Source organism: Amphiura filiformis, chromosome 18, assembly GCF_039555335.1.
Source record: "Amphiura filiformis chromosome 18, Afil_fr2py, whole genome shotgun sequence".
In the NCBI taxonomy this organism is placed as follows: Eukaryota; Metazoa; Echinodermata; class Ophiuroidea; order Amphilepidida; family Amphiuridae; genus Amphiura; species Amphiura filiformis.
In genome coordinates this window covers 4,422,182-4,448,602 of record NC_092645.1, presented here as the reverse complement: position 1 = coordinate 4,448,602, position 26,421 = coordinate 4,422,182, and the positions used below count along the sequence as shown (strand labels likewise).

The following is a 26,421-nucleotide window of genomic DNA, read 5'->3' as shown; positions in this document are numbered from 1 at the left end:
TCGCCTGTTGACAGAAGCATTATCGTCAACCTATCAGAGCTGGTTGCCACTAATAAGTAATAACTACATTTGATTTTTTAAATATTTTATCTTACATAGAGGATATCATATGTCAAAATTCCCAATTGATAGAACTCCCGCAGAAGCGCACAGAACTTTATCACAAAATTGCCTGTCTGTATGATTCACTGTGTCTCTAATGTGATCAATGAAGGCCAATCTTGTTCACTACACTCTTGTTCACTATACTCAACAAGTATGGACAGTGGATTACAATGGATTATAGTGGATTACATCACCAGCTACCATCATCATCCTATTGATAATTACACAGCTTAAATGGACTATTGGATCAATGATAGTTTCACCACAATAGTGCTGCAAAATGGTATCATTGATTCTATCTGCTTGCCTCATTTGGTTGTTGGGCCTAGGCCCATGCATGAGTGACCAGGATGGTTATATTTGTTCTATTGAATCCTCATCAACACCTTGCAATGGGGAGATATGGACTTGTGCATTGCCGATACCTTGCACGTAGGATCCCCTTGTACAGTAACTCATCATCAACGTTTCAAGCCGAACTGCTTCGCTCAGGCGATATTAACCCGAACCCTGGCCCAACAAATGAAATCTCAGTAAATCCTAGCAAACATAGAGACACTGCTCCCCCATATGATCCCAGTAAGATATGTTATACCAATGAGCAACTACTGGACATGAACCATCAGAACCTTTCCCTTCCTGTTTCTGTTTGGAATACCATAAAGACTCTGAACATAAATCGGAAACCATCTACCCATCGTGGATGTAGAGCCGGCGTGAAGAAACAACGTGGACGATTGCAGATAGCCAAACAACATCATCTTGGGTTCTTTAATGGGACTGAAGTAATACAACCTATACCTGTCATCTTCTGGCCTAGGAGGAACAATTCTAAACTATATATAATAGGTAACATGGATCTCTTGGCACTTTCATGTCCTACCGGTACCATTAACAGCATCCCCATTACACCTGCGTGTAATGAACTGAATAGTATAGTATAGGTAGCTTGGGACTCTTTCTAATTTGATGACAACTTGTTATTGAGTGAGGAAAAGTTACATGCCCATTGCCCAAGGACATTTCAAATCCTGAATAATCAAATTCAAAGCAATAGTTACCAAGAAATCTATGTACTAATATTGACAATCAGTCCCTGATGGCTAAGTTCACTTCTTTCTGTATGTATATGGTGTGGCACTGTGGCGCAATTCCGATTCATAATGGCGGGGTTGCTTGAGGTCATGAGTTCGAACCCCAGTGGTGTCAATGTGTTGTGCACTTCGGCAAGGCTCTTCACCCCTACTGCCTATCCCTACCCAGTTGTACAAATGGAGAGCATGACTTAATTCAATGCTTGGATGGTAACAGATTCACTGTGGAGGTGTAGCAATCCCCCGTAGCAACATCACATGCAGGAGTCTGACCCAAGTTACTTCAAAAGAGAGATGGGCACTCCAGCATGTGAACACAGATTCATCTCCTTTTTTATAGTATGTACCCTTTAAACATCACCTTCTTTACAAGCCTAAAGATATCACATATTCATAATAATGCTATTCAAAATCAAAATATCTGATATCAATTAGAATCCTTACTAATTTCCTACTACTGCAACTCAAGCCTGTCACAATCGAATTATCATTCTATCCACACTTAAATCATACAAGTTCAACAGCTTTAATATTTACACCTGAATGGAGTGATACAGAGCAGGCAAAGTAATTACCAACTGACAAATCAATTTGTAACAAAATGTAAAACACTGTGGAAAGATCTCTTCAATAACTAAACAGCAAAACTGTCAGGTAGTGTTCCATACCACTCAGCAAGACACCACCAGGCTATTCCAGTTGAAATCATACCCTCTATGCTAGACATGACCATCATCTCCCACATAGGGAGTGTGGATTATAAATAGGGTTACCTGAATGGGTGATTCCGTTTAAAATATACACCCCCTGTGTGGGAGATTAAGGTCATGTCTTCCATAAGGGGTGTATGGATTTCAACTGGAATAGCCCATTCAAGCACAAATCCTTCCATCATGTTTCAAAGGTTTCACATTTATAGGCCAATAAAATCAACAACTTCATGTCCTCACCACCATGATTTATGAGCATCACAAAATCCTACTTCATGCTTTACTTGCTGGTTCTCAGTATTCTTAATTCCAGCAAAAACCCAGCGAATCAGCCGTAAGTGCTCTCATGCATGTTACAGAGCTTATTGGTCTGAACTCTTACATGTCATTTAAAACAACATGTATTTGATCCATGTAGCAGATACAGGACTAACTAGTCCTAACATCAATATTGTATGCTGGATAGTATGGAGAGCAATGGGAGTCCATCTACAAGATCGCCAGGAGCAAGCTTTCAAATGCACATCAGACACTCAGAATACACATCCAAACCCTAAACTGTTACATGTAATACTATGTCATCATCACTTTTCTGTCTAAGCCCAGAGGAGTTTACATAGATTTGGTAGCAAGCCTTGTGGCCAACTGAAAACAAAGGGCGCTTATGTTGCAGTGACAACTACATCCCTTTTGATGTGGCACAGCATATGGGCTATTCTCATCTGAAATCCGCACTCCCTCTGTGGAAGATTTCGCTAAAGTCTTCCACACAGGGAGTCTGGGTTTTAAAAAAATTGGGAACTTCAATTTGAAATACTTGCTCCAGTTGTGGCAGATGTAGGTTACCTTCTTATACAGGGGGAGTATGGATTTCAAAATATTTAACCCTAGCTGCCAATTCCATTTTGAAAACTATACTCCTTCTGTGGAAGACTTGTCTTAAATCTTTCACAGAGGTACATGTAAAGCAGATTTCAAATGGCATAGCCCTATTGGTGGAGGTAGTTAACCCTGTTCACACGGATGTCAACTGCAGACAACAAGTTCCAAATTTTCTTTAAAAGTTAAAATATTTCAGAATTGCACATTCATATGACCATATTCGGAATCAGCATGAAAAATACATTAAAATGAGTACAAACAAGCCTAGTATTGGGTTAGAGGTTCGTGAGATAACTCTTGATATTTTGAGAAAATATCTTAAAAACTTGTACTTTTTTATGTTGAAGTCTATGATGGCCAGCATGCACAGTATTAAAGACAACATTCACCAATCCACCTGTCGCATAAGGAATGATTTATATTCATCCCTAAATCCCACCACAGTATACTTCAAACAATTTCTATGTACTATAATGCCAATGAAATCTTAAGACAATGATTCAGGTGTTTTTGCAAACGTTTTGCATGTGTGAGACATATATTATGATATTGCTATCATCAAGTGTTAAGTCTTTGAAACCTCTCCCGCTCATGTGTCAAAAAGCATAAACGGGAAGGAACTGACAAAATGTGTTGATTTGATTTGATTTTTATTGATTTTAAATCAGGACTGTCAACTCTCATGCATTGAGTGTGAGACTCATGCATTCGGGCACTTTCTCATGCCAAGGGAATAAAATCTCACATATTGTCATAATAAATTGATGTCCCTACCACCCCCTTTATTAGATTCCCGAGTACCTTGGCTCAAATAATCATGGGTAAAAAACAAGCAATAATTGTAGTTGGCAAACAATAATTCAGTCCCAGTACGCCACTGTTCGACAGTATCTCACTCCAAGCAATTCCAAAAGGTTGACAGCTATGTTTGAACATTCAATTACTAGTAATACTTCTCATAAAGAGCCCACAAAGTTGCACAGATTGAGTCATCCATATTTCATGAGGTAATAGATCACATTTCTCTTATTTACATTCAATCCTTATGCCCTGTACATAAAGTGTTTTGGGAAGCCTAAGTATGTCTAGTTACATTTTACTTCAAAATCCTGATTTGACTTCAAATCATTGATATATGCTAAACATTGACTTCAATAGACTGGAAATATTGACTAATTTCCTACCAAATGCCAACAACTCTTACCATTTGGAATCCATAACACAGTGCTGTGATTGAAAAATACCTTTATGTGTTATGACTACCCATGTCATCTACCCATCATATTTGAAATAAAAAAGCTTTTGTATAAAAAAAAATCTACGACAAGTCAGACAGGAACTCTCAAAGAGAGTTTTACAACAATTTTCCTGAAGTTGATTATGAGGATTGACGGATCGTCTTTCAAATTTCGACAGGCCTGTGGATCTGAATTTGATTACGCTTCAAGTGTCAAAGATTGGCTCTTGTATTTAAAATAGTCAATGAGATTTAGAATGTGTCAGTGGTTCATAAAAGAATTCTGAATGATTATAGGTTGTTGCACCAAACTGCCAAAGCTTCCTCCGACTATAATGCATGCTTATGTTTACTTCCCTTCCATATAACCTGGTTGAATTTAAGTCTGAATGCAGATCTGTTTACTTAAACAAGCTTAAATGATTACTGTGGTGTTTCATGTATTTTGACCTGAATTTATATTTTTCTTAACTATTTATTTAGATATGTGCAGGATGAGTGGGCATTTATATGTTTGGGCTTAAAGCTCAATCACACATCCTGAATTACTTCCTTTTGTAATTAATTAGATGTGTAAACATTTGCTGTTTGTTATTTCTGTACTTTGCAAATAATTTAAATAAATATTATTATTATTGTAAAGAATCCAGCATAAAAGTCTTTAATGTTTATTCATTTCTGAAAACAAATTCTACTAGCAATTGCAAAAAAGTTTAAAAGAACATTAAGTGATTTGTGGACTCTACATGTAATCGAAGGCAATTTAAATACAGTATGATTCTAAAACAATTTGAAAGCATTTTTTGTGTGTGTGAATTAAGGCAATAAGGAAACCCACATGCAGTATTGCTTTAAATCAATATGGATCATAAAAATATGATCCAGGGTACAAGCATCATACTAGTCACTCAGGTTACAGGTCTTTCAAATAACCCACAGCTCTGGTAATACAGATGGACTCTACAGGGCCGTAGCGAGGCTGTGTGTTCCCCACTAGTGTTAATGCATTCATAGCGTGTTTTGTGAAAACTTTTCAATGCTAGTAGTTACCATGCAATCATAAGTACAGAGAGTTTGTTAAGTTATTTTACTGTTATTTTATACCAGCCCCATTTTGGCACCCAAACATCAGCACCTAGGTGCACATGCCTCCTTTGTCCCCCCTGGTTATGCCCCTGGGAGTTAACTTACCTAGTCCATCCTCAACACATGTAGCTCCATTGACACATGGATTTGACAAGCAGCCATGTTTGAATACATCGCACTGTGGTCCGACCCACTCTGTAGTACACTCGCATCTATAACCGTTTGTTCCGTCTGTGTATTCTACACAAGTGCCTTCATTTAAGCATGGGTTTGAACGACAGTCATAATAATCACCCTCACATTGCAAACCTGGGATTAAAAATAGGAAACAAATAGGATAAGATTGTAAATGGGCTATTCTATTTGAAATCCATACACCACCTATGAAAAACCTGACCTTAATATCCCACAGAGGGAGCATGGATTTCAAATGGAGTCACCCCTTCAGGTAATCTGATTTGAAATTCACACTTGGTGTGGAAGATTAAGGTCATGTCTTACATAGGCAGATCTAACAAAGTACCTGTATATTATACTTTAATGTTAGATTCAAACTTTTTCTAATCCTCAGTGAAGATATAAATACCTAATACTCTAATTTAATGGCTCTTTAAAGATTAGATTTAAAAATCTCAAACCTAATAATAGCACAAAACCAATATTCTAATATCTGCAAGCTTTGTAAAATGGTATAATTATGATAATCCTTGGAAGCCCACCCTCTTGGACAGCAGATTTCTAAGAAAAAATAATCCAGTAAGTACCGAATAAGTGGTAATTTTCGCACACAGTTATTTTCGCGATTTGTAGTGAGAGACACAATTTCGCAAATGTTATTTTCGCGATTGGCCAGTCTTCCCCTATAATACATGTAATACATTATTCCCGACATTATTGCATATATTTGTGAGGTGTTATTTTCACGGTTGGAGCTCTAATCGCGAAATTCGCAAAAATAAAACCCTCACAAAAATTACCACTATACAATTGCTTATAGTTACCTGTAAACCCATCAGCACATTGACATGTAAATGGATTCCCATTTGATGGCACACGGCTACAGGTGCCACCGTGGAAGCATGGTGGGGGCTCACATACATCAATATCCACCTCACAGTTGATACCGGCATAACCGGTCCGGCAGACGCAGTCATACCGGAAGAGTCCGTCAAGACAGGTACCCCCATTGGCACATGGATTGCTGAGGCAACTGTCTACTGGCTGCTCACATGATGGGCCTTCTAGGCCAGCTGGACACTCACAACTGAAATGACAAAATTGTATATGTAAACAAGACTCTGATTATAATTAAATGCAAACTTGGACCAAGATTTGATCTTTGAGCAATTCCACATATTGTAATATGGGAAAGGGAGCTGGTAGTGCACCCACATCTGAAACAATTGTGTTATGTCACTGAAAAACAGATTAAATGGACCAAGGATTGAACCTTGTGGAACTCACTAAAAATATCACATTAATCGCAGCTGTAAGACTTTACAACACTACAAGGATATACTTTACAGGGTTGTGACTCATCAATCCCTTGTGAGTTTTATCCATAGCTTCTAGCACCACTTTTGTATTGTTCCTTTTGCTGTAAAATTGTACAAAAATCATGTTAAGGTAGCTACATAAGATCTGAGGAAATAGACATTTTTATTTATAAAAACTTGATTTTTGCCTTACCTGAATCCATTAATCAAGTCCACACAAACTTGGTAACTACGACATGGCATATACAGGGCACACTCATTAATGTTGCTCTCACAGTGGGTGCCATTGAATCCAGGCTGGCATGTACATTCATACTGGTTGGGTTCAGGCTGAATACAGAGGGCGCCATTCTGGCATGGATTACTTTCGCACTCGTTGATGTCAATTTCACAGTTTTTCCCGGCGAAACCTAGACAAATGTAACAAATTATAAAGGAACTGTTTAATGCCTGGATGGTACTAACTTCAATGCATAGACCTTTAGGCATAGTGATAAGTACCGGAGAAGACCATGTTGAACAAGTTACTAGCTAGGGCTGTTCCAATTGAAATCCATACACCCCCTATCGAAGACATGAGCTTAATCTCCCACACAGGAGTGTGAATTTCAAATGGAGTTACTAAATGGTGACTCCAATTGAAATCTACACCCCCTGTGTTGGGGATTAAGATTATGTCTTCCATAGGGGATGTATGGATTTTAACTGGAATAAACCAAATATACATGCTTGAGGGCAAAATACACCCCAGTTTCTCAAGTTTTCCTGTATTTTAAGGCATATCATACTAGCAATTGCAGAGTGCAATTCAAAAATCAATAATGATCAAACGCTACTGGTGTAGCGTTTGCACAGTCGCTACTGACGATCTGTCTTAGTGACAAAGTTGCCTTCATTTGACATTAGGGCATGCTGGTGACTTATTGTGATCAGATATCGGCAACCACTTTTCTGATAAGCAACAGAAGTAACATCATAAAACACGATATGCTCCTTGCGACGTATGATATGGGCATTTTAGAGTTGGTCAAGGGCCAAATATCGGTAGTTGACAGCCCAGATTTTGGCACATCTATTGAGAAACCCTGTACCAATGTGTATAAAACCACAATATTTGATGTGATTTATTGATCAAGAGCATATTGTAGTTTTGACAGGTGTTGTGGGAATGAAGTTATCACCAACTGGTTTTTTAAATGTGTGCAATTGACTATATGTGACGTGGTATATCGAAAGGAGAGACTTTTGGGCAGGATCGTAAATGGAGAAATAACAAAAAATCTGCCCGGGGGTGATTTTTCACAAATTGGGTTTGTTGCATGTTTAAAATATTATCTTGTATTTTTTCAGACATTTTTCAATGTACATAATGCATGTACATAATTGTCAATAACATTTTTAAAGGCCAATATCTCAATTTCCAATTTTATAATACCATAACTTACGAACTTAATATCTTCGTTTAGGAATGTCCAATTTTATTGGGGAAAATGCCGTTGTGGAGCAAAATATCTCTATTTAGAATATGTAAAACACTCAAAATTGATAACCTGCCCAAAAGTGTCTCTTTTCGATATGCCATGTCACATATGTGATTGATTGGTTGGTTGATGTCTCACCTTCTAAACAGGTACAGTTATACTTGTTAATATAATCATTGCATGTGGCACCATTGCCGCAGGGGTTAGAGCCGCATTCATTCACCTCAAATTGACAAACATCACCATGGTACCCAGGCTCACAGTAGCAGGTAAAACCACCTGAAAAAGTCAATGAGTATGTCATTAATTAAGGTACTGCAAGAATAATTTGATTTTGATTGCTGGCAAGACAGTTTTTATTGAATGGCACATAATAATGAGAACGTTAATTTTTGTTTTTACTATCTTCTACCATGTGATAGACTCTCCTGACAAAGACATCTATAACCCATGTCAAGATCCTGACAAGTACCAAAAAAGTAGCACCGTAATACATACCTATAGGGTTCTCCACACACACAGAATTTGTTCCACATGGATTATAATTACATCCTCTAATAACAGCCTCACACCTGTCTCCCAGGAACCCCTCCTGACAATGGCATCTATAACCCATGTCAAGATCCTCACATGTACCACCAAAGAAGCAGGGGTTTGAAAGACACTCATCTGCATCTTCTTCACAGAGATTACCAAAATAACCTGAAAGTACAAAAGGGTATGTTCAGGGGTAAACATAAGGAGCAATAAGGAAGGTTTCCAGCTGGCCCCAGGGCAAATCTACTGGACCAGATTCTACTTCATTGTGTTTCTAATATTGTAACATGTCATAAATTCATAATTATGCCAAAATCCCAACTGACTCACTGGGCCATCCATGGAAAATTTCCTGGCCCGACCAGAAAACTACTGGCCAGGCCCAGTGGCTAAATCAACCCCTGGAATAAGAGGATAAGTTGATAAGAACAGTTTTGTCACTGAATTTGTACTGAAAATTTTCACAAATTTACCTTGAAAATTTTTTTAATAAGTTTTTACTTTAAACCAACATTAGAGGGCAAATGTTGGTGGCCATATCTCAAAACCGTTTCAATATCTGTTCATTATTGTTAAATGTCAAATTATCGCAGTAGTAAAATGAGAGAAAGTAGAAAAACGATTATTACAACATGTTCACAGCGTGATTATGATTTAGGCATTACACATAACACAGGAAAAAATAAAAAATCACAGAACAATTAGTATTAATGACATGATTTGGTTATGTTTGAAAAATCTTTGTTATTCAGAAATTGTGAAATGAATAATCAAAGGACCTGTACAATGTATAGTTATCTGATATCTGGGGGAGCAAGTTGGCACAGTGGTTGTTGCATCGGGAGCCCCAAGTCCCGGCCATGCCAAAGGACTATATGTGCACTTGGTTTATACCGATCCATGCTCGCTCTGGCAGGTTTTCTCCGGGATATGTGGTTTCCTCCTGCTTTCAAAATAGGTGAATAGTTGTTTGGTTATCAATAACTTCTTTCATCCAATGGAATTTGGGGAGCTGTACAGATAATTTGATGTTGCAATCTAAGTGCGGAAAGGTTTGCGCTGGGTTCTGCAACAACCGGCCTAGTTGATGCGATCTGATTCTGATGATTCACCAGTGGCAGCAAAATTACAGCGCTTTGAAACCTCTGGAAAAGTGCGCTACATAAATCCAAAATTGATTTATTTTATATATTTGAAATATTTTAATATTTTAATTACTTGTCTTACCTTGTCGGCATACGCAACTGAAGCTGCCCACTGTATTATTACAGAATGCAGTGTGTGTCTGATGGCATGGACTGGGATTGGCCAGACATTCATTAACATCCCTCTCACAATATGCTCCTTGGTAATTAATAGGACACTCACAGCTGTACGAGTTCACCAAATCCACACAGCGCCCTCCATTGAAACATGGATTTGATGCACACTCGTTGATGTTCACAGAACAAAACTGTCCTTCCCATCCAGGCACACAAGCGCATGTGTAAGAATTAACACCATCCACGCATCGTGCACCATTTTGACAATCATGTTGTGCACAATCATTGATGTTAGTTTCACATCTTGGTCCCTGAAAACCGGGTTGACATGTACAGGTATACGCGTTGAATCCGTCTTGACAGACGCCCCCGTTGAGGCAAGGCAGCGATGTGCACTCGTTGGTTTCCAATTCACATCTGGTTCCTGTGAATCCAGTGGGACAAGCGCATTGGAAAGCATTGACTAAATCAACGCATGGAGCCCCGTTTAAACACGGGGACGACAAACACTCGTTAATTTGGCTCTCACAATGCAGCCCATTATAGCCTGGTAAACACCCACACGTATATCCATTCACATTGTCTACACACATAGCGCCATTTTGACACGGATTACTCGAGCATTCATCACGATTAAACTCGCAATGAACACCGACAAACCCTTCTATGCATGCACATGTGTATGCCCCAAGTGCATCAGTACAAGTCCCGCCATTCAAGCAAGGCGATGAATCACATTCATTGACTTCAATATTACAGGTTGGGCCAGTCCATGCGACAGGGCATTGACAGATGAAACTGTTGATATCATCCATACAGATACCGCCTCTTGAGCAAGGGTTTGATGAACATTCGTTTATGTTTGTTTGACACAGATTTCCTTCAAATCTGAAAACAAAATCAAACAAATACAAATTAAGACCATGTCCTGTTAATTACATTACTTTGAATTAAGTTAATTGTTTTGGTTCAACTACATGTAATTTACTTGAACAATAATTCTTTAATCCAGAACTGGAATTTGCTAAACATTTTGGAAACTGCAAAGTGAATGTATGTTGAATGGCATGCTAGAAAGAACATAAAACATTTGCTGTTATGTCTGTTTCATATTTGTTTTCAGTACGTCATGATCGAAAGATTATGGCTTACTATGTAATCCATTGTTATCAAGTGATTGTGGAAAAATATAATAATCACTCATTCCACATACAGCATTAATTTTTGAAGTATATTACAATATTAACCCCCTGAGCACTACATACCAATCTAACATTGCCTCTGATAGGCCAATTACATGATATCTTCATTGGAATCACCAATCAGAATAGAGCTTTGAAAATAGTTCACCCAATTTTTTATTGGGTGGTGAAATTATTCTAATGATGTTGCTGATTGGTCTAATTGATAATGTAAACTACTTTTTGACCAATTGGCAGGTAGTTCTTACAGGGTTAAAATCCTTTACAGATACAGCATACACATTTCTTCAGTTGCAGCAAACTTACCCTGGTTGACACTGGCATGTATACCCATTAATCCCGTCAACACAGAGGGCGCCATTCAAACAAGGCTGCGACAAACACTCGTCAACATCAACTGCACAATTCACGCCTTCCCAACCAGCTGCACATGTACATGTGTACACATTGATACCGTGTGTACACGTAGCACCATTCTGACACAACCCCAGTGCACATTCGTCAATGTCCTGTTCACATAGGGTGCCCTCCCAGCCAGGTGTACATGCGCACTGAAAGCTATTGATTTGGTCACTACATGTGGCTCCATTCAGGCATGGATTGGAAAGACACTCATCCATGTCAACGTCACACACAGCACCTAGAAATGAAAGAAATGATAAGGAAGTAGTTATAAACTCGGGCACGGTACAAATCAAGTCACTAGTCTCAATGCCAGCTGGGAGTATTTTTTTAAAATCTGGCATCTTTCATATTTTACAAAAATTTCTAATTGATCTCTTTTCCCCATCAACCATACTTTCACCCATGTTAGTATGTATGAGTAGGTTTGGATGAGTGCAGCCCTTCTCAGGGCATTAATAAAAAGTGTGATCACATTGAAAAAATCATCATCCGACCAATGGGTTATTCCATTTAAAATCCATATCACCCCTGTGGAAGATGTAGCTAAAGTCTTCCACAGAGGGATTATAAGTTTTGAATAGAATATATAATTGGGTAAGTTCCATATGAAGTTGTGGAAGATGTAGGTGAAGCCATAATACAAGGGAGTATTGGTTTCAAAATGATTAACCGTGACCAATTACATTTGAAAAACATACCCCCCTGTGGAAGATATATTCAAAATATTTCATGGTGGTGGTAGTAGTGGATTTCCCTTGGAATAGCCCAATATGACCACTATGCCAAACTAATAGAGGCCGTCAGCGTGACGTCATATGCCGCCATCTTGTGGGTACACGCTGCGATGGTCGTTCGATCTCCATGCGTGAACAGCAAAATCACTGCGTCGATGCGTGAAAACAGCTGCGCGTCCTGCGCGTAGTGTCTGGCGCATGAACACACATATCATTTGTACCCACAAGATGGCGAAAGGCTGACGGCCTCTATAAGCTGAATCCTTTCCAAGTTGAAATGAATAATAATAATAAAAACAGGAAAAAAAATAACAAAAAATAACACCCCAAAACCAACAGACAAACAAGTGAACACAAATACTCACCACTCCATCCAGGCGCACAAATGCACATGTAGTGTGCGACAAAATCGCGGCAAGTGGCACCATTCAGGCAAGGCTGAGAGGCACATTCATCAATGTTGACTTCACAATTATCACCATTAAAACCTGTAAGAAAAAGAGTAATTACAAAATCCTTTTATAAAACTATTTTCTTCATACACTCATGGATTTTGGAAGCTGTACCAGGGTACTATATTTCAAATTATTAATATAGATTGACAGTAGTTTTTCTGGAAATGCTAGTTTAAATAGAAAACAGCTCAAATTTTGGGAAATTGTTGAGTATTTAAGATTATAATGTTAGAAAATGAGTGCATTTAATGATTTTACACACCTTTTTGATTCCAAACAGGTAATATTTTGGGACAGTTTGATGCCTTTCAAGCCTTAACATATTCTTAATTTTATGTGTAGGTCGAAAGATGTGAAAAAAAAACCCAGTCTCAGTATTTTTGGCACTGAAACAGGCATAACTCAACTTTAGGCTTAACTATAATGATGTCAGTATTAGTTTGATATACAATGATCATATTAATCATGTTAAACTTAGGTACCCGTATCTCCTGTCAAAATACCTTTCTATGGAGAACAACCTATCAAGGACCTAACTTGTCATGACTTCTAACCTGACAACCTTTCACACCTACCTGGTAGACAGACACAGAGGTATCCTCCCACTTGATCTCTGCACACGCCATTATTCAGACATGGGTTGCTTGCGCATTCGTTGATGTCGTTCTCACAGAAAGCGCCCTCAAACCCTACTGGGCATGTGCAGGTGAAGCCTTCCATGAGGTCATTACAGGTGGCACCATTTTGGCATTGGTTTGGTATACAGTAATTGGGGATGGAACAGTTCTTGCCTGAAAAGTGAAATAAAACAAAATAACGTAATTGACTAAGACGATTATTACTCAAGTAATGAAATCTGGCTAGGAATGATTGTGGTTATTTTCCAATGGAATCTGTAACGTCAAAACCCAACAAAAGTCAAAGTGCCCTTAAAAGCACTCAATTTGGACAAATTTGGGTGCTTTTTGTAAAGATTTGGTATACTGATGGACTGCAAAAAGAACAAAACGTAAGTATGGAGAGAGTCAGCACCTTAAAAAATGTCTGTGTGGCACATTCCTGTACAAAAAAAAATTACAAACCCCTCTGTCAAACCTTAAAGCCATAATGTGTGATTTGCTTCACAGCGACACCCTTAATTTTACTAGGATTTCTACTTTTTGCATAATTATATTGCCCAGTGTACAAAAATACCATGTTAAAGAATAAGCCTGAAGTGCTTTAATATAAACAGTAAAATTTAAGTTTTTTAAAATAATAAACCGGAGATCTTCGGTTTTATTCAGAGTTCATCGATCAAGTGCTTGCTAACATCTCCCGTGGATTTCAGCTTATGTGCACACACGTCGAGCGTGATGCTCCGTGCAGTATTATATGTTATACGATCGCCAAGCGAATACACGTATTGTAGGCGCTGGAATGAAATTGCAATTTTCTTCGTTACACCTCATTTGTTTGGCTCGAAATTAAAAGGGGATAATGTGATCAGTGAAAACAAACATAAATAGGAATCTATTCTTTATGCAACTCACACATTATTGCTTTAACCCTTTATATTAGATTTGCGTAACTTTTTAATCAGCAGTATAAAGTTTGCATCAATTTCCTCTATCCCTGAGATAATATCAACCTTAATAATTACCATGAAATCATGTAATTATATCACTAATCATCTGGCCTAATAAGCACTGTCAATATGCTCATCATTTTATACCTTGACAAATGTGAGCCACTCCAACAAAACCAGGAACAAGTCACCAGACATGTTTTTGAGGCTTCCAAAGATGACATTTACATAAAAAAATTCAAATTTTGAAATTCTTAATTTCATGGTATTTGACTGTAGGGCTAAGTGGACTTTCAAATCATTGAAAGCACTTATTAAAAAGAAGTTCATTTAATCAATAATTAACAATTGAAGTAGGATAAACCCTACTCAATCTTGTGTAAATCAGAAAACTAATTGGCTCATTTATCAGAATAGTAATTAGGTAAAAATATAAAGGTATTATTTACAAAACTATCCATATCTTGAAAAGTATTGATGCTATTTATATATTTTGGTATCATTCTAAAGCATATTGTCTTGTGCTTATATTCAAATCATGAATTGTCAAAAAATGCAACATGTTCCTGGTTTTGTCAGAGTGGGTCACTAATTAGGTTATTCTCCAGGTACAAGGAAACCTGTAGTAACTGAAGCTGACTCACCATTCCCCACAAGACAGCTTCCCTTGGTCACTCAACATTAATTTTGAGACAAGTGTGCGGCACTGAGCTTTATAAACTGAGAACTGATTTGTGGGAAAAATGTTTATGAAATTTCAACTTTTTTTTGCTTTAGTGAACTAAAATTGGGAAATTTATAAGCTGAGGAGCTACAAAATTCCAACTTTCCCAATTTTAGCTATATAGCTGAATTTTGGGGAGTTTTACTCGAAGTGAAGCTTGAGAACTGCGGAGCAATGATCACCAGATGTGAAGCTTTGGAACTGCTAAAGAGCCTGGCAAAGGGAGCCCCCTGACCGCATTCCTGTAATTACATGTAAGTGTCCCACTGGAGAGTTTCCATTTTTTATGTCAAGCATATCTAGGCATTAACAGCTGAAATCTAGGAGATAACGCTGGCAAAACTTTGGCCAGGCACAAATAACCTTGTGAAGAGGGTCACCATAAATAGAATTTAATTTTTACAGGACAGGTAAGTGTAACCAAGGTTTATTACCCTGATCAGAACCAACTGTAATGAGGTCTTTCATCATGGGTCATCTGCCCCGCCTTTACAAGATGAGCAACAGGGAGAGCTGAATTAGATTTTCTTTCCACTGACTTCTGACAAATGTGACCTAATTCAAGAGCCCTCATGCTTTCGTTCTTGCCCTTCTCCTAGAATTGAACACCTTGACTATATATTAAATATCGGAGGTATAAAATGACAGGTATTAGTCGTGTTCACATTTTGAGTTACACCCGGCATAAACTTACGCTAACATTGATCAAAATTCCACAAATATTTTCCCTACTCCTACCGCGTGTCTACACCTAGCCTACTTCTAGCACTACGCCAATTAGTTCCACCAAGCATTCACTTCTGGTTGGCGTAAACATTGGCTACCACTTTCTGTGACCTTTATCAACCACGCGATATGTAATTTCTTAGTTCCGACCATCAAAAGGTCAAACTTACACCGGGTGCCAGGAGTAGCAGCGTTCACATTGCAACTTACGCCTGGCGGAGGTTATACCCAGCTCGCTACTCCTGACTTTTGTCAGGAGTAAAACGTCGGACATACGCCTGGCGGAACTTTCGCTGACCATCGTTCACACTGCACCTACTCCTGGCAGCGCCTACCGCTATTCCTAGCAACTTGTGCCGACCAAGTTCCGCCGGGCGTACGTCCGACAATGTGAACACAACTTTTAAATATCGGAGGTATAAAATCACAGGTATTACTTCATAAGAAGCATTAATCAATTTGATGACCAAAACTAATTGAATCCATACAAACTTGGCATGAGTTGGACAAGTGATTGACAGTTTATTTGACACGACCCATAGTTTATTTGTTACACAATCATCGCATCAGACTTTTATGACCAAAACCTGACTCAAAGTGTCATAAATATTATTCATAAATTATTCATAAATTGAAAGCAGATTTAGATTGTGGATTTCAAGTAATTTTTTCTCTTTTTCAAAGTTAATTTTTTACAATAATTTTATGGCACATGACTATTATGCTATGTTGTGTGTGTGGGAAAATGTACTGAACTCATTTGAAAACAAGCCATTGTTTAACCCTTCCCCTAAAGTTTGTCCACTTTGAAGTACAAAGTAAGGTACGCACATTTTGCATAAGTGTATTGTGCGTCATGTATTAAAACACTCATGCATTTGTGTGCGACTAGCAGAGTGTTAATATTCCTTTTGACATCACAGCGCACCGAAACTGCGTAATTTACTACGTACTTTATTTCGTACTTCAAGGTGGACATACTGTAGCTTGGTGAATTTGATACACCTTTCAGCATGGCACTTTGTTGTCCCCAACATAGTACGCATTCTTTGCCATACAACTAAATGAATTAAACTTGGAGAAGTCAGAGAAACTCATGAATCCACCATATTTGTCTGTCATGCAGCATATCCAATATGCCTCATTCTCCCATTTAATATCTTTGCATGAACCATATAACACCTTTACCTTTATTAAAAGCTTCAGTACACTGGCATGTATAGTCCTGAATTCCATCCATGCATGTTGCACCATTTTGGCATGGATTTGGGGCGCAATCATCAATATTCACACACTGAAGCGGATTAGTCGATATCGTACGGAATCCAGGACCACAGACACACTCAAAGTCGCAGGCCTCTACAGGAGTGTTGCAAGCTGGCTGACAGGTTTGTTCTGGGAAGCAACCATAATGAGAAACATCCCTGCAAGAGAGAAATACAAAAATATACAATTCATCAAGGTGCCTTTCATCAATATTTGGTTATGGTAATCATGCACTGTCAGCCTGAAGGTGGAAATGGAACAAATTGCATCTATTTTCAGGTAAAATTTGCTTTTAATCCTTACACTCTCAAGGCCTTTTGGTCAGAAGTGCCCTGTGTTCTCTGTGTGTACCTGCCCACTTTCAGCTGAAGGGGAGGCACCCAGCCTGTGGTATTTCGTAGGATTGGGGTTAAAGAGTAAAATGAAGTGAATCTCACTCCCGAAAGAATGAAATGGTATTACAATTATTAGTCTTTTGGATTGCTCACTGTAGACATCCCATATTAAAAGAGTGAAATAAAAAAGGTGAATTTTCACTCTTTGAAAATAAAAGATTTAAGTTCACACACATTAAAATTGCACTATTCCAGTTGAAATCCATACACTCCCATGGAAGACTTAGGGATTCAATCATGTTTCACCGTTGTTCATCACCGTTTAACAACGATGCGGCCGCGTCGTCTGCGTGGTTTACTTAATTGAATCCCTTTCAACAACGAAAAGAAGCTAAAGATCGTATAATTCACGATTATTTCACGAGGAAATGTCAGTTAATCATTGTCACTAAGCCTTTTAGCCGCTATCTGAAAATACTTAATTCAACTTGTAAGCTTGCATACGCACAAAGGTTCCAGGCATGATGAATTTACTGGCGCTCCAGCGTAACGTGTGGTCTCGCTTCGGCGTTCGTTAGCGTATACGCTACAGTAAAAGTGTGGATTCATCACGGATTAACAACGGTTGGCTCCTGTATAAAGGTATAGGAGGAGTTGTTGAAATGAATTTAATCTTTCACAAAGTGAGCGTGAATTTCAAATTTCAACTCCATATGAAATCTGTACTCCCTGTGTGGGACATTAAGATCATGTCTTCCACAAGGGGTGTATGGATTTCAACTGGAATAGCCCAATGCCTCCAGCAGCACTGTTCTGATGTATCTAGTATGGTGAGAGGAAACTAGGCATTACTTCCTGTATAACTGTGTAACCAGGGGTGCATTTCACTAAACTTGCGAAGCTTCGTAAGTCTCAAAATCATTCGTAACTTACGCCGAGTCGTAAGTTCCATTTCACTAAACATACTTGAATGGTACTACGATTTACTACAGGAACCCTTCATAAAGTTACGTCTAGTATTGGGTATTCTTAAATTTACGAATGATTACTTGAGTTACAAAGGGTTAAAAGCTTAGTGAAATCACTATGGACCACAATGGCCTCATCCCAATGGCCTAGTTCAATAACCTCAATGAAACACTGGTAGCACAAAATTGGACCTCAAGTTGCAGAGTATGAGTTTTCGTACCAAATTTTCAAAGGTCATTCAATGAATGTACAAATGTATTGGGGTTAAAGAACTGTGCCCTGATATATGAGCATGTTGTGGATCCTAGTGAATGGACCCCTGTACTGTATATGCTAGAACACAGAGACATAAATACAAATGCTGTATTTGGATATGTGGACACAAAAAACTGGAAAATACTTAATTTTTACAAATATTTAATTTTGTAAATTTGTAATGACCAGCATTTCACAAGGATTAATTTCCCAAATAAAATTTCCATGTCACTTCCATATCTGTAATTGGTAGATAATGTACTCAACCTAATTAGTACCCTGGATGCTTAATGCTCTGCGTGCTAGCCATGCGCTTCAACTGAAAAAGTTGAAGTTTTGAAATATTTTCTCAAAATTTTAAGAGCTATCTTAAGAACTACTGAACCAATACTAGGCTTGTTTGTATTCATTTTAATGCATTTTTCATGCTGATTCCAAATATGGTCATGAAAATTTACATCTATAAAATTTTGAATTTTTTTTAAACATGTCGTCTGCAGTGGACACCCGCGTGAACAGAGTTAAATAAGCCATGTTATGGGTCACAAACTAGGTCGATACTGACAAAGAGTACCTCAATTAACAGAGTACATCCAGATCTGGCAAAATGTGTTTTTTCTTGACTATCAACCCATGTTTAGCCAGTCTTTTCTCATTTGATGTAGTGAGGTGATGTGTCATGTTGCAAAGGATTCTGGGAAGGGTAAGGTATCTTCTCTGAAGTGATCCCAAGTATTCAAATTCCTTCACCTCCTCTTACCATTTCTGATCATCCTTCACTACCTGGAAATCACTCTTCAATTTGCTAGTAAGCGAACGTCTCTATTCTGCTATAGTTAATTTTCTGACAAGTCTGTTGGTCCACCATTAAATACAATTGCCACCATTTTCACAAAAACTTAAAAAGTCTGTAACAATAAGGAAATTACATTGTGAGAAAAGACTTATTATACCATATTTGGGTGTGTCTTGTGCGTGTTTACGGTCAGACCAGACACCTGCTCCAAGGCAATTCAAATCAATTGAAATAAACAAGTCTTGTTGGAAATTGATAATAATTATTTCGAATGAAGAAGAAATTATCATATCTTGAGGCAAAACTATCAAATATTTCAATTTTATCAAATGTAACCTTAATTTGACTAGTTAGACAAATACATTGCATAAATCATCATCATTACTTTTGATAAGGATTTCAATATTTCATTATATAAAGATTTGCTTCAAAAGTTCATCATACTTTCCTCAAAGTGCCTTTTAAAACCCCTTTCCTCTATGGATGTCCGACTTCAAGCAAATGAATATTATTATTCCAACATCTTCAGACTTTGAACTTTGCCTTTGATACTTTTTGCTGATGGTCTGATTTGCACTCAGTGAACACTAACATTAACCTTAACCATGCTAACCCCAACAAATACTTCCCTGCAACATGGCGGGTGTACAACACATAGCCCACACCTCAACCCTCCCTAGCCAGCATAACACTCAGTGTTTGGGTTTTATTCATTTCTGGCCACTCCTTTCAACAACCAATTGTGTCTCCAATGTACATCAACTTTGAGCTAATGTGCATATTCTTTCAAATATTTTCTGTGGAATTTAAAATGTGCGTAACTTTAGAAATCATTGATCTACATTCCCACGTCACACATACTATATTTAGTTGGAAGTGGATTAGATCAAGGCACATATAAGCTTACCACCCAGACAGGGTGTGGGAGGCACACAAATTGAAACACCAAAATATCATGTGAAGAAAGGTCATTTTGTAAAACATAGTATTAAGTCCCCGCCCCAGAGACCTCATGCTAGATTTTGAGAAAAAGACGGTTTGAGAACTTCAGGATGAATTACACAACTTTGTGATATTAGGAAATGGTACAAAATATGACAAAAACTTTAAACATTTGTGGGAAAAAAGAATGCATTCTAATTAATACTCCCTGGGTGCTGAATTTTCCAAGGGGGGGGGGGGGCGTTAATCAGAGGGCCTTTTTATAACAATAATTCCCATTTACATTGCTAGTACTGTCTGACATCGACAATGCTGCATTGCTCCACAAAAATACAGGATTTCTACAAACACTGTAAACATAGTCGATAACAATTGTTTGTCACCACGTTGATATTGTGAAGTCACTGATCAATGTTCCAAAATGCAGATACTGGGTGGGAAAATAACCAATAGGGACGTTTATTAGAAGGGGGCTTTAATGAGAGAGAATAGGGTAAGTGAGAAGGTACACAATCTGGCACATTTATATTTATTTGAAATTGAGATAAAGGTAAAAATATGGAGTAAAAAACAATAAAATACATAAGAAAATAGGCATCAAAAACTTCATAACTTTAGAACCAAGTATGCTAGACCTGTGTTTTCAGTAAATGATATCCTATTGTATTTATAATGTAATAATTACAGTAACTCAATTTTCGAAAATGCCTCCTTTGGCCCCCATGGACCAGATCGTGTCACATATATCAGGCAGATACAAACCCGGGGTCACTCACATGTAAAGGTGGCACGGGTATGTGTGGTGGTCAAGGGTCCCTTTTTCAGGCTCTCCAGCAGTTTCTTAACACCCACATTTGCATCATGCTCCAGTTCATTGAGCCTCAAACTCTGAAAATTGTAGTCCTTTGGTCTAAATTTGGAAACAATTTGTATTTTTTTAGCACCAAAGCCTATAATTGGCCAAATTTTAGTTCACAGAGCCCCACAAAAATGTTGAAATTTCAGTTCATCAAGCCCCCATTTCCCCCCAAATCAGTTCTTAGTTCCCAAAGTTCACCACACACCTATACCAAAATTTAAGTTGAGTGCTCCCCACCCCCCCCCCCCGACACAAAACACACATGCAGTCCATAACAGCAAAACAAACCACACCATTGACAAAAATGCTTCATAATATTGCTCTTTCAAACCCACAATCACACATCTATCGAGACAGACCAACTTAATTTCATATTTGTTGTTTTTAGGCAAGTTTCTTCACTTAAAGGAAACAATTTAAGTCAGTAAGCTTAAGCCTAAGCACAATTCACATAATCTTATCAATTCACATGAGAAACAAGCAAAAGTATCTATCAAGGAATGAATGGAAGGATACGGAGGCTTTAAACTAGGAATTAAAATGAGTCCGATGGCTTATGTTACTATACTACTACAATGAATACTCCCTGCACTAAACCTCCTTAATATTTCCAAACTGACAAGGGTCATTCAAAATGTTCTGCTTCCAACAACAAAAAGTCAGATTTGGAATTGTAAATCCTGGGACTGTTGGGGCATAGACCATTTAAAAGAAATGGTCTATGGTTGGGGTCACTCAAAAAGTCTGGCTCCAATCTAATAAATTCATTAGATTAGCATGTGTGGCCGAGTGGGCGATTTGGGAGCATGTGTGGCCGAGTGGATAAGGCGCCCGACTCATAATCCATAGGTTGCGAGTTCGAGCCCGCTCGTGCCAACGTGTTGTGCCCTTGGGCAAGGCACTTTATCCTCATTGCCTACTGGGGGATGGGTTGGGTTGGATTGGATGTTTGTATAGTTGTTTGTTTCAATGTTTGCAATATTGGCGCTGATTAAGCTGCTGCCTATAAATTGCATTGTGTCTGTTTAGGTGTGTTTAATGTTGAATTCTAGCAATTTGACCTGCGGGTCACCATTAGAGTTTGAAATAAAACCTTACTATATGATTAGTTTCAGTAAGTATCACCTTTAAAAGCAGAGCATATTTGCAAAATTTCTTACATTAAAAAAGTCTATCAATAACTTGCCAAATGTTGCTTTAATAAAGTAATTTTGTGAACCCAGCGTTTATGTAATTAATAGTAATAATTAATAGTAATTATTATCTGTTCCAACTATCTTGACACCTGTCACTTTCAAAGAGGTATGTTATGACCAACGTATACACCAACCTTACTGATGGCCTAGGGACAGAATACCCTTTACTACCAGGTTCACACAAAGTAAACACAGTACACTGTAGTTACTATTTCAGAACAATAAAACACTAGTAACATTTATTTTGGGGTTAATTACATCATCAGGTGGGGCTTTAACCATGTTAACCTGCTTCACAAGTTATAATACACATACACAATCATATAATGTATAGCATACTAGCATAGAGTAAGAATATTAATATGTTATCATTGGCAGTGCCATCATTGTGGCATGAGATGATCTAGAGTCATTTGTTATCCATATCATGTCTTGATCTGTAGTTGGGAGTTTCCATGAAGACTAGTCTGTACTCTGTAGCCAGTTAATGCATGCTCATGAGTTCGGCGTTTTGCGTGTACACTACTCAAAGTCATGTCATGACAGAATCAAATAACACAGCACAGCTAGCTTAAGCTTAACAGTTCCTTGGAATGGTTTCATACCAACGTATAACTTTACCTCCACTAGGTTCTTGAATAACTGCTAAGTCTTTCTGGTGAATCCCTTGTATTTACATTGCAAATGTTAGATATAAAATCTGCAACTATCTCAGCCCATGTGCCATCCGTGTTGCTCAGGTAGGCAGCCATTTTGATCTCCCACTATCTCCAACTTGTAGGCAATTAAGCCTGTCTCCCAATTAGCTGGCTGGGGGTGTCTGATGCTGGATGCTCAATGCCTCAATCAATCCTATGATATACCAGTGGACATCACACCTCCCCTTAAAAGAGAAGTTTACATGTAATGAAAACTTCACACTTTCTTTAGTGTTTTACTTCATAACTGATTACTTAGTATATTATCCTGTAGTTGTTATACCTGAACTTTTTGTCAACAAACACCTTGACTGTATAACACTACACAAACTATAAAATGTTGACATTGGTTCATGACCATGTCACTGCTTTTCTTTTTAAAAGCAATTTTTGTTTGATAACAAAACTCAAAGTTTTATACAGCACAATTAAAAGCAAAATTTTAATGCCATGAAAACTTAACATTGAACATGTTCCATATATGTGATCTACTTGAAAAGTACACAGCTTTCCTTTTTAAAAGCAATTTTTGTTTGATAACAAAACTCAATGCTTTTTATAGCAAGATGAAAAGAAAAATTTGAATGCCATGAAATTCAGCTCTGAACATTTTCCATACATGTGATCTATTTAAAAGTACAGAGTTTTCCCTTTTAAAAGGATTTTTTGTTTCACACAATGTTTCACAAAAAAGGGTTCACAATGTATGTTAAATTTAAGCTGCCCTTGATAGGGTGTCAATTACCTCACTGTCTTGCCATTACTCTTGTTTGAGTGGATTTACCATGTAGGGATATTGTTTTATGGGTGCAGCTGCAGCATCACCTACATGTACAGAAAGATCATGGTATGTCAAGTCAGTTGTAGTTGTCAGGACCTTTTCACCTGGTTTAAACACTCTGTTCTCAGCTTCCTTGTCATACCATATTCTCATTCTGTCTTGACTCTGTTTGAGATTTTCATGTGTCAGACTTATGACTACATTACATGTACTATGCACCACTACTTGATTATAGACTCTCCATTCTTGATAAACTTTTGTATCTGGAGGTCTGCAATTTCTCACTAGAACCTCATTTACTTTGTACAAACATACAGGGACCTCATTTGTTTCCTCTGTAGTTGATCTTTGATCTATGTTTACTAGTTTTGGGTCCTTCTCTTGTTCACTAACCAGTTTTTCATGGTTACTAGGGTACTGTTCACAGTCCCTATGTTTCTCAGATTTTGCAATTACATTGAATACATTGGGATCTGATTTCCCCATAACAATAGGACTTGATAGTGCATCCTGATCGTATACATGTATTTCAGAAAGAAAAGTGTCCTCTAGGTCTGGGACTAAGTCATTTTCCTTTTTCTGACTTTCATGTTTTTCTTGAGCACTCTGTAAGGGCTCCATAATTTCTTTGTTTGCTTGACAACTCATGGATCTGGGAACAACACCTGATGGGAAAACATAATTTTCTTCATCCCTATCAGTTTTAATCACTGGTTTAGTAACTACATGTATGTGATCAGGCACTTTATCAAGTAGTACTTTTTCCTCAGTAAAATCATTATCCAAGAGTATGTTCACAGCATCTATGGGCAGTTCCTTTTGTACTCCCACTTCATATGTTTTTGACACCAAGTCAGTCTGTAATTCAATTATGTGAGGGGGATTACTAACAGTATCCATCCCAATAACAGGGACCAGCACATCCTCTCCAATGGAAGATATCACTGAAAATGACAAGGTGCTTTCCAAATTTGCACTCTTGCCACAAGCTGTATCCTTCATTATTTCTATGAGCTTTGGATCTGATTTGTCATTTGATAACGACACACTAATTCCCTCACTCACCAAAGATTCACATATTTCACTAACTTCTATTGAGGGAGATTCCTTTTGTAGGACTTTTTGGTTTTCACTGGGGAGACTCTCATTAATATGCACAGGGTCTACACACATTACAGGAGATAGACAGTTTGGTTTCTCATGAAGTTTCCAACATTGGGACATCAGGTGCCCTTTCTTATGGCAGTAATAGCAAGAAGGCCCTGATTTAGGCTTACTTTCATTGATAACCTTTTGTTTACTAGGGTCACTGGGAACTTTTGTACTTTTTGTATCATGAACCGCAGATGACCAAACTTTTTCTCCATGATGTGTACTTAATTCCACATACGAGTGTGAAAATGGCTTTGCCAATCTTGTTTTGTACTGTGAGGTGAGTGCATACTTATTCAGGATGGCCTGCTTTACCGTGGGGTAATCTGCATCAGGTAAACAGTAAAATACCTCATAAGCTTTACCCACCAAAACACTCTGAAGTAATAAGCACCATTGGTCTTTTGGCCAGGAGAAACTGTTGGCAATTTCCTCGAAATGTATGAAATAATTGTCTACTTCGCATTCATTGAATTTTGGTACCAACTCGATATGTTCAGTGACATCAAATGTACTCTCTTTGAATACTAATTCTTGTTTCAATTTCTCATGCTCAAGTGACCATTTCATTTCTAATTGTTTCATCCTGAATTCTTTCTCCATTTTTAACTTTGCCATGTTTTCTTGTGCTGCAGTTTTCAATTTCTGCATTTCAATTTCTTCCTCCATTTTTAACTTTGCCATGTTTTCTTGTGCTGCAGTTTTCAATTTCTGCATTTCAATTTCATGTTGTTTCAGTTTTACAACATCCACCCCAACATAACTTTGGACTTCCATTTTCTTATCCAAATATTTTTCATCAAGAATATTCTTACCAACCAATACATCTATGAGATCATTTTTAATTACTTGCTTTCTCATTGGCTGTTTCATATCCAATTCATAATATTGGCCTAATGACACTAACTTAGGTCTACGTAACTGGTCAAACTTTTCCCATGTTACATCCTTAATGAATTCTTCTGGTTTAAACTCCATGATGATGATACTGATTAAACCCAATTTTTATAGTGTATTTATTTCTTTATGTACAGTGTACTGTAATTTTTTAATTCAATATCTCAGAACACGAGCCCCTGTTTCTGGTAGGGCTCCAAATTACTTAATTCATTCCCGGACGTGAGCCCCCAATTCTGTTATGACCAACGATACACCAACCTTACTGATGGCCTAGGGACAGAATACCCTTTACTACCAGGTTCACACAAAGTAAACACAGTACACTGTAGTTACTATTTCAGAACAATAAAACACTAGTAACATTTATTTTGGGGTTAATTACATCATCAGGTGGGGCTTTAACCATGTTAACCTGCTTCACAAGTTATAATACACATACACAATCATATAATGTATAGCATACTAGCATAGAGTAAGAATATTAATATGTTATCATTGGCAGTGCCATCATTGTGGCATGAGATGATCTAGAGTCATTTGTTATCCATATCATGTCTTGATCTGTAGTT

General features: G+C 37.8%; 1 protein-coding gene across 1 annotated transcript in view; it reads right to left on the bottom strand.

Annotated features, from left to right (window-relative positions):
* The window catches only part of LOC140139768 (uncharacterized), a 156,165-nt gene that overhangs the window by 44,334 nt on the left and 85,410 nt on the right, over positions 1–26,421 (bottom strand). The window contains 10 exon segments of the mRNA XM_072161475.1: positions 5,220–5,423; positions 6,116–6,378; positions 6,804–7,020; positions 8,230–8,370; positions 8,590–8,793; positions 9,856–10,778; positions 11,399–11,732; positions 12,597–12,719; positions 13,262–13,477; positions 16,892–17,127. Coding sequence (XP_072017576.1) covers positions 5,220–5,423; positions 6,116–6,378; positions 6,804–7,020; positions 8,230–8,370; positions 8,590–8,793; positions 9,856–10,778; positions 11,399–11,732; positions 12,597–12,719; positions 13,262–13,477; positions 16,892–17,127 — 2,861 coding nt within the window.